Source organism: Photinus pyralis, unplaced genomic scaffold, assembly GCF_008802855.1.
Source record: "Photinus pyralis isolate 1611_PpyrPB1 unplaced genomic scaffold, Ppyr1.3 Ppyr1.4_LG3b, whole genome shotgun sequence".
NCBI lineage: Eukaryota > Metazoa > Arthropoda > Insecta > Coleoptera > Lampyridae > Photinus > Photinus pyralis.
In genome coordinates this window covers 26,686,739-26,705,414 of record NW_022170510.1, presented here as the reverse complement: position 1 = coordinate 26,705,414, position 18,676 = coordinate 26,686,739, and the positions used below count along the sequence as shown (strand labels likewise).

The window sequence follows — 18,676 nt, the reverse complement described above, 5'->3', positions numbered from 1 at the left end:
ACAGTAAACAAACTTTGGCTCCGAAATTATGGCCGCCACAGGCTTCAACGCACAGCATTGCCCGTGATAGGATATTATTAGTTCCTTTCATAGTTTAATAAGGATTATGCACACTAACTTTAGCTAAAAGATGACAGAAAAAACAGGATGTTCCATTTAAAAAAAGTGAGATTTTTAATATGAAGTTTTGTTACTTTGAAGTTTGGACCTACAAAAGCACTCTACCGAAAAATCTTATCTTCAAGGTATTAAGTTACTCCGCGCAATAGTTGACTCACCCTGTACAAATCTGTAAATAATGACTATAACTGATATGCTTTCAGCTCCTTTATTTTTCAAGTTGTGCTCTATCTGATTTTACTAGACTACCAAGAAAATAACAGCTTTCAGCACTTTTATGGATATATATATAATTGTATTGTTTACAATGATTTTACGTATGCAAATGTTTACAAAATTGTACAAAATATTAGTTTAATTAAAGTACGTATATGTACCAAAATATAACATAGGAGAAAATATACAAGCACAGTACTATGACATTTACATGAATTGACAAACAAATAATTATTTTTTTTTAGTACTGTTACTCTTAAAAATATATTTACAATTATGAAATATATATATATATATACGATTTTTTATAGATGTAACAACCGTAAAAATAGGGAAATATCCTTTCTTCGTAGAAATAAAATTAAATCAAAAATAACAAATGTCAATAAAATGTAAAATGACTATTGGTTACACTGCTTCCAAGACTCATATCTACAATTTAGATTGGTCAACAATATCACGCAAAGAACAAACCTATGGCATTGTCATGAATCATGATCAACAAAAGATTATTGCTTTTATGGCACAAACGCCAGCATTAAGTACGAAATTAATAATGCCATTGAGGAACTACAAATTCAGCAATGATATTTACGCACTACATTAAAAATTACATGGAATGACAATACTTTAATGTTCATAAAAAACTTTGGCTTTATTATCTAATATTATTTTTATCATTAATACATAATTACTCTTTAGACAATAGGCAATCAATATATAGCAGCCAATCTCACAGTTTCTAGCTGCTCTTTATAATTTTCATGTATAAAATATTTTACAATAAATACTACAATCACTAAAAAAATTATAAACTTCGTCATTGTACCTGTGTTTCGTATAACGGTCCGCGTTCACAAGAGACAAAATAGTAAACATATAAAGCTACCTCAATTGCAAATAACAAAAAAAAACTAAGCGCGATCCATCGAAAAAGTACAATTAATTTTAAATGAGCATTTTTCGTTTATAATACAATTTAAAATTTTCTACTAAAATCACTTAAAAGTAGTCCACGAACTTTAGGTAAAAAATAAAATTAAATGATGTAAATCCAATTTTTGATTTGGTGTTGGTGTATGGTAAAGTGAGTATTTTCTGAAAATTCTCCACTGCATTTCAAATGAATAGACCTCTAGGCGAGAAGTGTGAGTCCAAGACTTATCCGAAGCAGATTATTGTATAGTTTTCGAATATAGTGGATTAATGGCAAAAGAAGAATTAAAAAAATTATAAATGAAACACTCCAACTTTAAATCACAAGTGGCATTGTTACAGTATAAGAACATCAAAAATTTGATGGCGTGCGCGCACTTTTGTTTTGCACAACATAATAAGAAAATACATTAAAAATAGAATAACAATATGTATGTTAGAGATACATGTATAATACTATACTGCAAGATCGTAGTGACATCTGGATGCTGTTCTGGAGCATGTAATCCATTAATTACCTGATTGATATCAAATACAAGCAGCAAATAAAATAAAAATAAAATGTGAAAAAATGGCTCTGTTGCGTACTATATAAACGCGAGACATAAGGGACTCCCAAGTATTTACTGGATTATCTAGACACTCCCTGAGAATGCACAAAAGTTGAATCAGACATTGGTTTTGTGTATAGCAATCAAGTGAAATAAATATGTCAAATGTTCACCAAGGGAAATAATTTGTTATATTTTATTTATTTATTATTTATGTTTATTCATCACCCTACCAAAAATCAACTACATCATTAGTTCTATTTTGGGAATATTTTTTGTTAAAAGTTCCTGGACTAAAAATGGCCAAGTAATTACAATAACAACTAACTACCTATCAGTTCAATTTGACGATATTTCTTTCGTAAATTAGACACGGGATCTTTAAAGAGCACAGGATCTAAACGTAAATTGGATCGGAGTAAAGGCATGTAACCGAATACAGCCGCGAATGTATTAAGGCAAGTCTGTCTTTGAATAAAATGATCTGGATCGTTCCAAGGCGATCGTCCACCACTGGGAGGTTGCTCCTTGTACTGTTTCCTCTGGGTTACCTTAATAGGAGGCCGACGAGTTACATGACTAACTAGAAAATTCATTAAAATGTCTTCACAATTTTGACTTTGTTCCACTGTCTTATGCAACAAAGGACTAAGCCATTCAGTATATAAAATATTATAATAGCGATGATAAAATGCTGCGCCAGTTAAAACTATAGAATAATCATTAGTCCACTTTGACGTATAACCCCAGGAACCCTTGGCGTCGTCCCAATAATGAGACCTGGCTGGATACCCCACTATCCGATCGGGAAACTGCATCCACACCTTGAAAGCAAAGTTCACCTCATCCGTCGTTAAAACGGTATCTTCGTCTAATGACAACACTCCAGAGGTTTGAATTAGAGGATGTGGATAAAATCTTTGCGAAATACTAGGCTTACTTGGATCGGAAGAAAATTGCAGCACCGTTAATGGAACATGTCTTGGAAGAGATGGCCAACGCCCTTTTGGAGGTGGAGTCTTGTCATTAGACCACACAATAATTATCTATGGGAAAAGATTGTAAATAACAATATGTAGATCAAAAATACTTACTCTGGCGACATATTTGCTACGCGCAACACTGATAATAAGACGGTAAAGAGGAGACGAGGAAATTACCAAGGAACCTAGCTGGCAGTAGATCACAGCGGTAAACTGATCCACGCCTTCTTCCATTGTGAATGGAAACTGTAGAGGAGAGTCTGAGAATTGGGGCAGAGTAAGAAGCGCTCCAGGAGAATTATTCCATACTGTTCCATCTCTTGGAGTTTGCTTTGGAAGGCGCTCTCTAATTATCTGTAAAATAATACACTTACTTAGCGTTACATATATCCTTTGTAAATGTTATCAATGCGCAAATTACACCCGAGCCGCACACATACACAGAACGCATTTCGAGACCAGTCAATGAATTTGAATCTTTGATTTTCGAGTAGACAGCTTTGGTCGGTCTATACGTTACCCTCCAAACTTGGGTGTTTCCAACTGCAGACAACTTACATCAATTGTCTGGGATTTATACCATGATGTCAAACAATAGACTATGAAGGATAAGGGTAGACATATGCCCTCGTGAACTTTCTTGTAGAATATTGAGTCCTCTACAATTTATCTTCTACACTTTTTAGGATTTAACCAGGCGATAGTGATTTTGGAAAAAAAAAACAACGTAAAACCCCACTAGTGGATGTGTGATAGACTGTACTTGCTTTTGCCATCTCTTTTCTTTTGTTTGACGATCACAAAATTGATTCACAATTGGGGGAGCACCTCTCTATTTTTCACCATAGTAGCTAATGAGTCATCATTCGCCAATACTTCTGTTGGTTGTGATTAATTTATTCTCTCTTGGAGATTTTAACATCAACCGTCAATATTATTATAATTAAGGTTCAAACAATCACTTTCAATTATCGATAATTTAATGTTATAATAAAATGATTTGTGTGGTCTCTATTTTATTTTACTCTATTAAACAACACATTATACCTGAACGAACTGAGTTGAACACCAATTAGTGAGTACTCTTGTTGAATTAAGCGAAGATTATAAATAAATATAAACAAATTTCAATATGTATTTATATACTTACTTCTAATGTAGTAAAAACGATCTTTTCAATCGAGGAAAAATACTTTTCCCACAATATTTGAGTTTGCTGACGTAATTCCAAAATTTTCGTAGGCGAAATGGAGCGTACAGTATTTGGAACCTAAAGACAATTCAGAGTTAGTAGTTAAAAAATTTAACTAAAACTAAAAGTGAATCGCAGTCACCTGAAGTAGCAATCGTTCATCTGCCCATACAACGGCCTTACTCCAATCAATTACTTGGGCGAATGGAAGCGCCCATCCATTGGAAAGGAGAACGGGAATGCAACCAGCCTGTAGAGCTTCGAGAAAACGATATGAACCCAGGCGACGCCCACGTGGAACCAAACAAAAGGTGGAATTTTGCAGCAATACCTCGTAATCATATCTGCAAAAAATTTAGCAGTCAGATTTCAAGCGTCTCTTGTCGAGACTACAATTTAAGTAGTAATTGGAGTAACTACTGCTGTATGAGTGTATGACCCAACGCGAATTTAAACGATTATTAATTACGATCAATTTTTTATTGGTACATAATTGAAAATTGGTTTGCTTTGGATTCCCTCTATTGTTTTGTGCATTTTTTTCTTAACACAGGACCTAACACATTTTCCCTCAGCGATCTTGACGTACTTTCCGTCAAATATGCGAAAATTGTTTAACGATCTTTTAAAAACTGCCCAAAGCCCCAAATCGCGAAATTCACGTCGCTCTTATTTAGCTTCGTAGATAGATAGATAGATAGATAGTATATTGTGTTAGAAGTTTCTACACTTTTACACGTGTCATTGTTGGGACTTGTACATCTTACTATTGATATAAGTTAACACATATTCGACTGAATACACAATATAATTATACCCGAGGGGTCTCTCACTCGAAAAAATTTGTACACATGCTCCGCAGTGTTCTTAAAAATGGGAACACTGCAAGACACTGCGATGCATTGCGGGGCACTGTGATGCACTGCGACACACTGCAGAACACTGCGATGCATTGCATATTTTGGTATTTCTGTTAAAAGAAATGAAGATACTGAAAAAATAAGACTACTCAAACACTATATTCCATTATTGTATTTTACCTTTTTAGCGCATTTCCACAAAAATTTAAAAAAAATGTGCTATTGTGTCCGTCTGTCCGTCCGTTCCTACCGGCGTTCGATCGCTACTAGTTCTTTATATTAAGAGCTATTCTTCTACTTTTTTCGCTATTTACTATTTAGTTCGTTATGGTGTCGAGGCAAGCACCAAGGGCCAAGGAAGGATTTTTTTTGCGTCGCTTACGAAAAAAGTTATTGTAAAACCTCAATTTTTTTCATGTACCTACCATAATTTTACAGTTTTGCCGTTTATTAACGATACTCGAGAACGTCTATAATTTTGAACTGTCTGTCTACCTCCGTCAGTCTGTCCGTCTGTCTGTACATTTTTGTAGATTTGTGTAGAATTCATTTCTAAAAGTCGAGTGATTGCTACACTCCAACATAAGGTGTTGCATTGAACCTTCACTACCACACAAACATATTGGAGTGTCTGCTAATTTTATTTTATGTAGATGTGAAGGGAATCTGCCATGATTGGCTCTCAATCGACAAATGGTTGCAATAAAAGGCCTGCTGGAGATATTTTTATACCATGGTTGTTGAGGTAAGTTTGGTTCTAATTGTTTGTAGTATTGCCCTTTTGTTCCCATCCTGTACTGTGCATTCCATACCTCTAATATGTGTGCTTTAATACACACCATGACATCTCTTTTAGGAATATGATAGCTAAGACTAATATCTCTACTGTTTGCTGCCTCTTTAGCACGAAGGTAAGCAATTTCGTTACCTTCAATTCCTGCATGCGCTTTTATCCAAGCTATGATAACATTTTTTTCTTGCTTGCGCGCTTGGAAATAAAGTTCAAAAATATTCTTAAGGAGGTGGTTATTATTTCGGTAGAAATCAAAATTTTTCAATTTCTTAATAGCGCTTAAACTGTCAGTAAGTATTATAAGTCGATTGTACCTTAAGCTGAGGACGTATTTTAACGCTTCTACTATTGCAATCAATTCTGCCGAATAAATGGAAGTGTATTTAGAGAGTTTTGAACTAAATCTAAGCTTGTAGTCACTATGATATACTGCGTATCCAACATTGTCATCATTCTTTATTGATAACAATCTGATACAACTGTATACCGAACGATCTTCGAGATCTTCACGCATCTATAAATTTTACAATACACCTTAAGGGGTTGATTCTGTCCCACTAGATCAGCATCGCTTTTAAAACATTGCATGCGCAAATACAAAAGTTGGGTTGCGCATGCGTAATTTTCGTTTTCATTTGCATAGTTGCATGAGGTTTAAAGAATGTGTACTAAGACAAAAAACCAGACATTCATATGTTCTTTGTAACAATAGCGACCTTTCTTATATCCTTAAGAATATTGTGTGCCAATTTTCAAAGCGATCGGGCGTTTCTAAACAAAGTTGTCATACCCACGGACAGACACGAAGACAGACATACAGCAATACAAAATTATAAACGATCTCTAGGATCACTAATAATGCGACACTTTGTCCCTTTATAAATTTGATCCCCAGCTTTATTTTTTTTTAATTATTATTGGTTTAGAAACATTAATTATAAATTAAGATTTACCGACCACATTGCGCACAATCATAAAATAAATTTATGGCGTCACACTGCGGCATTCGGAACGGCACTGTGGACGGAAATAAGGGATATGCAATGCACTGTGGCGCACTGTGACGCACTGTGGCACACTGTGACGCACTAAGGTGCACTGTGACACACTGCGGCACACTGCAGAACACTGCTAGACACTGTACAGTGCAAAAACAAAATGTGTACACATATTGCGGGCAGTGAGAGACCCCTCGATTATACCTCACACAGATAACACCATTGGTTATATCACTGATGTAAGAATGATGTTATGATAGGCTATTTTATCACAGAAAATGAATTACATTTATACTGAGATTAGATTTATCACAAATACAATTGCTATGCAGAAGATCATCTAATTGACTAGGTCAGTAAAGTCGTTAGAGATAAATTCCTCAATGCTGTAAAAAGCCTTGTTTACTAAATACCTTTTTATGAGCGTCTTAAACTGGGTAGTTTGCAAATTACAGCAGCTATATGGTAATACATTAAATAGCTTGATGCAGTAGTGGTAGTCACCTGTTGTGGTGCTATGTAATCTCTTGAAATTTATACGCATATTTTTCCAGTTTCTTGTGTAATGAGCATGAACTGCTTGACATGATAGCACAAACTAGATGGCTATTGCGATCACCATTTTTTGGACATGTTAAAAGTTCATCAAATGTCTACGTTTTAGATCATTTTAGGTAATTTCTTTTGTAAGCTGCGATTACTAGTTGCTTTAATCTTATATTTCATTCAATGTTACTTAATTAATTTATATACAGGGTGTCGATTATTGCGAGAACTAGCAGAGATTTATATAAAACGCTTTATATAAAATCTTCTTCATGCCCATTTAATGAAGATATGCCATACGTTGAAAACCGAGTTGAAAACCGTCATGTCTAGGTAAAAAATGGGTACAATTTTTTTGTAAACGATTTTATTATTTTCTCTACATGGCTATAGAAAACAATCCCTTACATGCCAACCTTTTTTCAAAAATATGTGTTTAGTTAGTGTTTCTGAAGCGAATACAGCAACAGTAACTCAAATCTTGTACATCAGCATCAAATTACATTCAATAGTTAGATTAATGTAGAAGAATTATAACGGTCTGTTAATGCTGAAATGCTTTTCCCTGGACACTTGCTCCCCTGGCCCATTTCAGTCCCTGCTTCTGATTAGGAAAACTAGGTAAGACACATGCGTCCCTATTAGTTTAATGAGTTGCATGACTCATGTGAACTACATGCGCGAGTACGTAGAGTAATAGACGTTTAAGACAAAATTGGTACCTAGCACTGTTTTACTTTGTAATACAGAATTTGAACAACTAGCAAAAAATTAACAATCATATGCTGTATCTGAAAAAACTAAATTACTGCCACTAAACACTGGTGGTTCTTGTCCACATGAAAAGGGGATTCAAACGGATTTGGCGATTACCGACCTATCCGCTTTCTCAAACATTCTTGAGAAATCTTGTCCACCAATAAAATAAAATAAAGCTGTCGAAGGCTTCCTGGATTTAAGAAAAGTTACAGTTGTATAAGACCTACGATATTTAAGTACTACATCAGTGCTCTAACTAAAGCAGCCCAATTTAAATGGTCTTTTCTACTGCGTGTTATAAGCAATGCAGAAGAATTTTTTGAACCCCTTACTAATGCATTGCATGATCAATTTTTGCCAACACTACTGGGAGGTGAAACAGCAAAGCTAGAAGCGCAGCTCTTTTCCCTTCCTGTTCACAAAGGTGAACTTGCTATATCTGACCCTTTCAATACACCAAACCATGCATACCAAACCTCAAGACAAGGCTCATCAATATTATCCACATCCTTAATCAACTCTCAGGATATAAATTTTGCTGAAAATCACAAGTCTCTACATGTTGCAAAAAAGAGAAGGAAATCAACAAAAAGAAATATATTGTTATAATTTTAAGTTCGACCAGCTGCTTTGTGGGACAGCGGCGAAATCCCGTCAAAGAAGTCTCGTCGAGACTCATGGTTAGCCTCGTCTCACCGAATTTTCGAGACGAGACTCGGCGGCATCACTACGGAATTGAATAAAAACTTTTAATTCAATGGTATGAAGGAACGGACAGAGTTCAAAATTACATTGTTAACACGTAACGAATTTTATACATTTGTCGTCGGGAAAAGCAAAACATTGTCCTGTTATCGGAAATAAACTGCATACAAAAACAGTGTGTTCTCAGGTACGCAGGAGAGACATTTTGTGTCACACGGTCGCCGCCACTGTCGTTTGAAGGCAGCGAAGTTGATCGGATTTATGTTTACCATAGCAGTGAAAACCCGTACCAAGATGGGTTATTGGGATATCAATTTTTCAGAACATTTTTGCTCCAAAAGTCCGTAGAGTATCGAGTATAGTATAGTAAAACAGTCGCAGAAAGAAAACCCTATTAAATAGACTACCGATCGAAATTACAAATTTCATTCAATCTCCGCGTTTTTGTGAAAATTCTAACTTTCCTTAATTTATACTGAAGTTTCCGGATTAAATCGTCTTATTTCCATAATTACCACATCGGAAAATATCCGAATCATGAAAATACGCCCAAAATTTATTTAATTTCTTTTATAAAAGTATGACAATGCAACCTATGTACCTATGGTAAAAATAGATCTAAATACATCGAGGTAATACCCATGGGCGTGTTAACAAATTTACAATTAAACGAGAAAATTGTATTTTAATGAATAATGAGCACTCAAGGAAAACTTATGGAGATGAAGACATTTTACTCAACCTACGTGAATAAACAATATTGATTGTAAGACCAAATTTTCTACACAATTACGTTGAGTGTTACGGAAATATATTTTGAGAGTAATTGCAGGATTGCGTAATGCGTATTTAAACTTTAATCATATTATAATCTATCAAAGAAAAAAAATATTTGGCTACTACAAAAGTAACAACCTGGGGCCCTGGAAAAGGATTACGTTTTAAGCGACGTTATACGTACAGCCATTGTTATAAATTCAATGGTACAGCATTCTCTCATAAAAGTGGATCCGTTTTTTTAGCACGGCAATCCTCGACGTGAACGGGAACTGTTAACACGGTTTCATACAGATTTGACGAACAATAACGTAATTTTAAGGCTTGAAGTAAACTTATGGAAAGACCTGAGTTAGGCATATTTCTCGCCTGCAGGAAGTATAGTTGGGTCCCACGTATAAGAAGGGAACAAATGATGAAAATATGCAAAACAGCAAGAAAGTTTGTCATAAGTCAGATAAGATAATTCTAGTTACTAAACTACTTACTTTCTTGGGAGAAAAGGCTCTTTGGTTACTACATCCACGTCGGTGTTAATGTTTTTATCTTATAGGAATTTACCTAAATGTAACAAGAGATGAACATTTTCCCAATTTTAAAACTATAGTATATGGAAACTCACCACTCCTTTGGCATCAACTTTTGTAAGTGCTCTGCACTCAAACAAAATAAACCATCTTCCGACAATCCGTTCTGGAGATATGGGAATATATCCGAACACGATAAGGGGTCGAGGCGTAGGACTATGGTTGGTAGAAATTAATGCATTTCGTTGAGACTTTTCAAGAAAAAGAGTCGCGCGGGAAAGTTATGGTTTGTACAAATCAATTTATTTCAATGAGACCTTGCATTAGAATACCATGAAGGGTAGAACGGATGTCCCCTCCCTCCTCTTTCAAAAGTCCTACTTGGCACCACTAAAGGCATGCATATGCAAAATCTGAGACCAATGCGTTGCAGTTATGCACGTTTTACTTTGAAAAACAGCATCTTAAGAAATAATTCATGGGAGAGCCCCCTCTTAAGACAGCAAAATTTGATGGCCTCTGACACACCTTCAAAGTATAAGCTACCTATTGCAAAAAATTCCAGGCCTCTAGGACCATTCGCCTAAAAGCAGTTCGAAACGGCAGAAGTGGGTCCGGATGAACAGACAAAACGCAAACAATAGCACATTATTTTTAATTCTTAAAAAATGCGCTAAATATTTGGGTGCCGGGGTTACCGCGCCTACTGTATTTACAGCTAGTACTGTGGTATTTCCAATTTCAAGGGGGTATTCAATTATAAAAACAAGGAGAAGGTACCCACCACTGTACTGTCATAAAATAAGCGTTCAGTTAACACACTGTATGCAGTGATCAAAAATGATTAACGATTTTAGGAGTATTCATTTCCGGCAAAACCATTGTCGAAAAGGTTTTCCAACGCCTTTTATTTAAAATTGTGGTAATTACCTGTTTGAGAAAAATTGGCATCGTTGGTAATTTCGCTGAGACTGAGAATTTTTGCCAAATTACTTATCACATTTAAGCTGTAATTATTTCTGAACGCATAATATGCACTTAAGATATTATTAAATTAGAGGCAAAGCGATATATGAGGAAGTTTAACGCGAGGTTTAACGTATCTAATAAAACTAGGGAATTAGAGAGAAATTAGGTACGCCGCTGATCTGTTTGGTAGGTAATTATGCTTCTGACAATATTAAGGGTATGGCTAACCGGGTCTATGAAACCCAAAAGAATATCATAAGTACAGTACATGGATTTATACTCGGATTTATAGAATATCCCTACCAACTTTTTAATTAAAAGAAACGATAATGGGAGCAAAACTAGTTTGCATCAGAGCAAGCATTTACGTCAAATTTAATTTGGTGTGCATACATTAATTGTAGCCAGAAAGTTAGTTTCACGGAGAATTAGATCTAACTCTAACAACCGAATTTGCATTGAGCAACATCCTTGGGAAAATGATTAAATTGGTCCACTAGAATTTTAAAGTTTCACAGTATTCTGCGTTAAATTTGAACTTTAAAGAAGCGAGAAAAAGGCACTGCCATTAGTTGTATTTAGGCTCGCTGGGAAACCGCAACTTCGCAAAGTAATCATCAAACTTTTTCGTTTGGACCAAACGAAAACTTTTCCAACAAAATATTATTAGAAGCAGTCACTGTCTAACTTTATAATTTATTTTATCAAACTTAAATACGCACCATTGCAAGCTGAAAGCAAGGAGTTAATCTCTACTAAAAGCGCTTACGGTACCATCGAAGATACCATGCTTCATTCAAAGAACATGTTGGCCAACAGGCAAATAAAAAGGAGATAAATCCTTCATAAGTAAAATCTGGTTAAAATTTCAAAGATCTCCATAAATAAGAAAGTTGGCATTGCGCACATCCGATTTTTACTATATGCGATATATTTGATTTTACTAGAAGTATCTGTGGTTAAAATTTCAACATAATATATTAATATACAGGGTATTTAAAACATGCGGCAAAAATGTAAATTGCTATTCCTTGGACTATTGTAAGGATATTTTGTCCTTCTATGATTTTTGATACAGGCGCTTTGATTTGATTTAAGAAATCGGATAATTACTGGGTGTAACGCAATCAGAAACGATCCTGGTGTTTTTGAAAGAGTTCGTGAGTCGATGAGAATATTGGATTCTTGCATCCGAGCGGGGGGTGGTCATTTTGAACAGTTCATGTAGATTAAGAAACATTATACCTATGTAATTTTTTTGGTAATAAATTGTTTTTGTCGAAATTCTTTTTCGCCCCGTATCTTCGAAACAAAGCGCCCTATCAAAAATCATCGAAGAACAAAATATCCTTAGAATAGTCCAAGGAATAGCCCCTTAAATTTTTGCCGCATGTTTAATAAATTGCGCAGCCGGTGCATGCGCAATTTAATCGTCAAGATTTTCCCGAGGATTTTCCTTGGCTCAGGTGCCAAGCAATACACTACCGAATGCCAAAAGAAAGAACTAAATATGTTGAAAACTGTAGTAATTAGGCCGCGGACAGGCAGACGGCCAGAGAAAGTGGCTGAAACAGCGTATCAAACCGCTGGAAAAATGCGCTAAAAAGAGAGAGTAATTGTGTGAGAAACCATGAAGAATACCACAGAGTTGTATAAAAGTAAATAGAGAGGCAGTACATAGGACCTTCACGTGGAAAAATAACTCCAACTACAGTGGCCGACCTCTAATGGCGGAGCCATTGGGAAACATGCTAAGTGCGTCAAAGAGGAATCAGCACGATTGTGGCTGCATTCGCTCAATTCAGTTACATAATCACAAAACAGAGCAATAACTTTTCAGATGCCTCAGATTCATTTGTAAATAAACAGACGCTTTGGAGTTGAAGCAATAATTTAAGCATGCCCATTACATTATACCTCGCATTATACTCTTAACCGCCATTTCATTGTTTAGTCATATATGTTTAGTAGGCGACGATATGTGCATAAATAAAGGTTATTTTAAACTCCTAGAAAAAATGCAAGAAAAGATCAACTATATATGAGTGGAAGGAAAACTCTTCGCAAGCAATTGTTGAAACTTTGTTTTCGATACCAGAAGTGTCAGGACAAAAGTAGGTTGGTAATGGAAAGAAGTGACAGTATGGAGTGAGTAAATGCTGACAATCAGATGAAGTATCAGAAGTTTATAAATCCAATAGGGCTGGTCAGAGGTACATCGTGCTGGTAGTCGTTCTGGTTTTGTAGAGGATGCCGCACAGTAAAGCGGGGGATTATGAAGATGATATAAATCATACCAACTTTATGCAGTGGTTAGAGAAGCAGCTTATACCAAATTTACCAGCAAACTCAATTGTGGTTATGGATAACGCACCCTACCGTAGTGTTCAAATAAATAAGCCACCAACCTCGCCACCAACAATTAATAATCGTAAGGAAGTGATACGTTCTTGGCGAAGTTCTTGGTTAGAAGCAAATAACATTCCTCCCACAAATGAATTTATTGACAATGTACAATTTGTTATGTGTTACTTTAGTCAATGTGAGCGGTATTCATTTCAATGTGATTGTTCAAATAACTGCCCATATTTACACAGCAGAAGTGCATCAGAATTGTAAATTGTGTTGAACGTTGTTTACGTTTTGTAGAAATAAAATTAATAATTTTACTGTTTCCCCTTCCCCTCATATCGCGTGGCCTACTTATTTATATTTACTCGTATATTTACTACAGTCAAATTTTGCATGAGAATGTACCTCGGAATATACAGTCTAAATTTCTAGCGCCCTCGGGCACGCCCTGTCAGGGTCTTTCTGAGCGTGGTGCCAATGTACATATCCTCTGCCGATGCTCCATTTTTGAGATATTTGAGTTATTGGCATTTGAAGTTTGTCGACTTTGTGGCTACCCTTATTCGAACTGTGTTTTCGTCATATACACATCTGAAATTCTGTCCCGCACCAAAATAAAATTTCAACTTATTTTATTCTTTCATTGCTTATTTTTATACTTACTGAGTTCATAAATAAATCTTTAAACTCGATCGCACGACAAATAGTATACGATTCCCTTTATACCAGAATCCCAAAAAAATCTCTTCTCGATTCTGTGTAAGCCCCTTACCAGCTTTGTATTGTAGTCTACTGTATTAAAAGTACTTAACGATTGTAATGTTTCTTATTTATTCAAGACACAGTGTTAACAAAATCCTTCACCACACATTGAATTTCTTTTCAATTTTTGTTGCAATTAGAAACCATATTATTTTCACGCCGAGCCTGCTTTAAGGGTCATTTAATTTGAAGCCGGCCCTGTTGTCGATTACTGCGCACACCGAGGCGCACACTCACCAATTTTCTGCAACAACACTGTCTCTCTATTTACTGATATACAACTCTGAGAAGAATACACACATTTGTTCGAGCATTTCTTTCAGTTAAAATATGAGTGAATAACTTGATATGGTATATGGAATATGGTTTGAGCCTCCGATTGCGATTTACATTTCGGACAAATAGAAACGGCTGCTGCATAGGTACCACTTTAGTGACTTAATGGCGGCATCGTTGCGCACAACATTAGTTATATCGTTCTTTTCAATAAATTTTATCGAAACATTCGATATTTTAAAACACCTGATAATTTGCGGCGCACTGATCACCACCAGTAAAAAAAACACATTTTCTTAAAATAAATAATTTTCACCAACCGCATCCGCCAAACTTGTAATGCTATAACCACAAACGAAGAAATATGTTTTAACTGAAACGTCAATGTACATTGTACGTACATTCGCGTTTCATATAAACGTATTATTATATATATATTATATTAGAGAAGACCAGCGACAATTTTGGATTCAGTCGCTACTCAGACGCCTTTTAGTACTCAGTTGGTATACAGAGTGGCCCAACGAGAAGTATACAGAGGGCTTTTAGGGTATTAAATTTAGAAATTTCGAAACTTTGCTTTGCTTTTTAAATTCTATTGATTCGTTTCGGAGATATTCGAATTTGAAACCAAAACAAATGCGATCTAAGTCACCTTGTATTAAAAAAGGTTTAAATTGTGCAAAAAATAACAAATAACTTTAAACCTCGCTTTAAACACACAACATTTATTTCAATAAATGCTCGAATTGCCTTCCGCCTGCTTCCATGCAATAATAAAGATTTGCTTCAAAACGCTGCCGTACATGTTGCAAGATTTCAGGGATAATCGCTCGAAATTGTTGAGTTATACCATAGTGTATTCTATTCTTACACTATGGTTATACGTGCTCGCAACCCCCATAATGTTCCGGGCGGAGTAGCATAAACTTTATTCTTTAAATATCCCCACAAGAAGTAATCTAAATGACTTAAATCAGGGGAAAAAAACCATTTCAAATGTGAATATCTCCGAAACGAATCAAAAGAATTTAAAAAGCAAAGCAGATTAGTAATCACGATTAAATTGGCTTTCAAATAATGTGCCATTTGCCATAGGATTCCATTTAAAATTTTAGGGGTTAAGCTCCCTATGTAGAGGGGTGAAGACTTGGGTTCGTGATTTGTATTCCAAAAGTTGTCCCCCTCGAATACAGAATTGACGTGTTCGAGGATTTTTCGAAATTTCTAAATTTAATACCCTAACAGCTCTCTGTATACTTCTCGTTGGGCCACTCTGTATAATAATTAATTATAATTTATAATTTTTTGAAATTTAAAAATATACTCACGTTTTCGCATAACACCACAAAAAAAAACATTTTATACGAGTAATCCGAGGAGTAATCCATTGGCTGACCAGCAGACCCTGTATGCAATGTGGTGTATAGAGCATCACCCGCTTTTTTCTTGAAGAGGACCATTACGACTTCAAAACAAAATTGGGTGGCCATTCCAACTCGTGGTAGCTCGGTAGGTAAGTTCGATGTCATGGAGTAAAAGCCGATACAACTGAATACTGAATGATCCTCGAGATCTTCACACATACATCATTTTTACCTCGATTTTTACAATATACCTTAAGGGGTTGATTGTATCCCACCAGATATAGCTTGTAAAACAAATTTTTTAAATCGGCATGAGTTTTAGTTTTATTCGAGGTGCCTACAAAATTTCACTTAAATGTTTTAAAAAATTTAAAAAAACTGACTGCGCATGCGCAAAACAAATGTTTTGCATTTGTTTTACTTTATTCGAGGTGCCTAGATAAAAAATGTCATTTAAATATCTTAACAAATAAAAAAATTGGGATTGCGCAAATACAAAAGTTGGAATGCGCGTGCGCAACATTTTTTTTTGAATCTGTGTAGTTGGCTGAGGTTTAAGGAATATTTACTAACAGAAAACCGGACATTCTTAATTATATTCTTTGCGAGGTTAAAGAAACTTTTTGGAGGTTTGGGCAGTTTTTGGGCTGTAACTTTTTGGCCCGTTGGTCTACATAGCCAACGGCGACCTTTATTACATCCTGAAGAACATATGTATCGATTTTCAAAACGATCAAACGTTTCTATACAAAGTTATCGTGCACACGGACAGCCGGACAGACAGATGGACAGATCGTTATAACAACCACTTTCTAAATTGGATATTTAGAGACACAGACCGACAAATACAAAGCACATTTTTTTATAGAAAGAAATGTGGAGAAAAGAAAAGGTCATTTTTAATGGAAAACCTCGTGGAAAACCTTGTGGAAAACATCTATAATTTTTTGCTCAATTTTTTGTATAGCCTAAATTTATGTTGCAGCGATTATTCAGTGAATACTCATATCGAAATGCCCTCCTGATTAAGAAATTCCAGATAAGCAACTTGACGCGTAAAGTTTCCCGCAAGGTTTCCCGACTTTCTCCCACAATTGATTCTTTAAATGTACCATATTCTTTAATAAATTTTTATCTTCCCGTATAAAGTCTTTTATCCTCACTACTTTCATTGATATTTTCGTGTAAGTACCTATAACTCGCGGTATAACTGAAATCCTCGCTGAAATCGAGGCTGAAATCAAACTAAAATGCAAAAAAATCTGTGTTTAGTACCCTCCAGCCTCGCCTCCACCTGTACAACCTGTCCTATATATGGATTAAGTCAGAAAGGAAATGCCTTACCTATCATACTCCTTATTATCTTCATCGCATCGTTCATCCTTCATATCTTTCCAGCTCTTCCCATGTCGACAGGTGGTCACCATAACGATATCCCTTTCATTGTGAAGATGAAAAAGTGCATTCCTAGTTTCCGATCCTATCCCATGAACGTATCGTTTTCCTTTGAAGGCAAGTAAGTAGCTTTTATTTAGTGGAAAATTGTTACTAATAACAAAACCAGGTTCTCCCCCTTTCTCGGGATGCTTCTTATGGAAAAGGGGTATACTAATATCAAATCCAGACCGAATACTATTAATCGAAACACTGGCTTTAGCAAGAATAGCCGTTCCCGTATCGAAATCTAAGCCATTCTCCGCATATGCTGGCCACGTACCCGAATATAGATTAAATATAACATGATTTTGTCCGTTATTCCAATATGGTAACCGTTGTATTCGTATTTGGAGATTTCGTACATAGTCGTTACTTAAACGGTCTCTATCTAAGGTATCTAAATTTAGAACAAACAAGCATGCCTTCGTAGGATCATTCGTATAATATCGCGATTCTTCCAGTACGCTTAATAACTTTTGATAGGAATGACTGGGAACCAAACTGTCATCTGGTGGATAGATGTAGACACGGAAATCCTTGTGACATCGACTAAAATCGAAGCAAGTCTCCATTCGACACTCATTTGTACTTTCACTTATGGGTCTTTCTTTATGCCTAATTGCACTACCTGTTCTAATAGCTTTCAGATCGACGAAATCTGGAAGGAAGTTAATTTCGGTAACACTAATTTCACTTTTCAGTCGATATCCACCAAAGTAACAATAGGCTAAAAAAGCACAAGACACAAACACCAGTAAATATCTTTTCTTAGCCTGCATTTTTAATATTCTAACCTATCCTAAGGTAACATGATATGCTTGAGGCAGGAACATAGTAAAGCAGTCGAGCAAAATTACTCGTAAAGGGATTTATGATAACAAAAGGGTGCTGCATTCTCCTCCAACACAACAAATTCCCAAATTGAGGTACCCTGGACTTCATGTTGAATGATATTTATTCCTACAGTTGAGCATTCAGATGAAAGAGGTGTTTGTTGTGATTGATATGATAAATTTCCTTCATTTTTATTGAGTTTTCCTTCGATACACTCGCTCATCAAAGGCTATTTCATTCATCAATTTCCAAATATTTGCACTTCACTAAATACGGCATTATAAAAAACACGAAAAGACATAAATATCACACGCTACTCCAATCAACACTAAACACTCCCGTCACAGTTGTACTTGCCAACTTGCAGATGTGTTGCACACCGACTCCCTCGGTACTGCGCAAACGCAAGCGCGCTTAAATTTGAATTTGCTTTAATGCGCTATTTAATTGTATTTATAAATACAATGATAAAGCCTTCGGTCATCACTGTGAATTCCAGTTACATTATAGCCCCAACTTGAAAGCAACCGTCATGATCCTTTACAGCATAATATGGAATAAACAACAAGAATTGTAACGTTATTAATGTTATTATTTATTATAATCAAAACCCTTCTACCATCATGGTGTACGGAAAATACATTAACATATCAGATAAGTCACTATAAATCAAGCTATAAACTATGGTGCTCCATTTTTTCCTATCACGCGTTAAC

At 35.6% G+C, this 18,676-nt stretch overlaps 1 protein-coding gene across 1 annotated transcript; it reads right to left on the bottom strand.

Annotated features, from left to right (window-relative positions):
• Positions 1-312: 312 nt before the first annotated feature.
• LOC116166831 (exostosin-1) lies at positions 313-18,330 on the bottom strand. Its single transcript, XM_031481987.1, has 5 exons — positions 17,034-18,330; positions 4,141-4,342; positions 3,957-4,076; positions 2,918-3,160; positions 313-2,869 (listed from the first exon to the last, which is right to left on the bottom strand). The coding sequence occupies exons 1-5, from the start codon at positions 17,903-17,905 to the stop codon at positions 2,147-2,149; spliced, it is 2,160 nt and encodes a 719-aa protein (XP_031337847.1). The 5' UTR covers positions 17,906-18,330; the 3' UTR covers positions 313-2,146.
• Between the last annotated feature and the right edge of the window lie 346 nt (positions 18,331-18,676).

Bases quoted from the DNA above. Each gene is read 5' to 3' on its own strand.
- LOC116166831 (XM_031481987.1), bottom strand. From the start codon at position 17,905: ATGCAGGCTAAGAAAAGATATTTACTGGTGTTTGTGTCTTGTGCTTTT. The intron at 4,343-17,033 runs GTAAGGCATTTC...AATTTTTTGCAG, and splicing joins GATAATAAGGAGTATGATAG to ATATGATTACGAGGTATTGC. The intron at 3,161-3,956 runs GTAAGTATATAA...ATTATTTTACAG, and splicing joins TCGTTTTTACTACATTAGAA to ATAATTAGAGAGCGCCTTCC.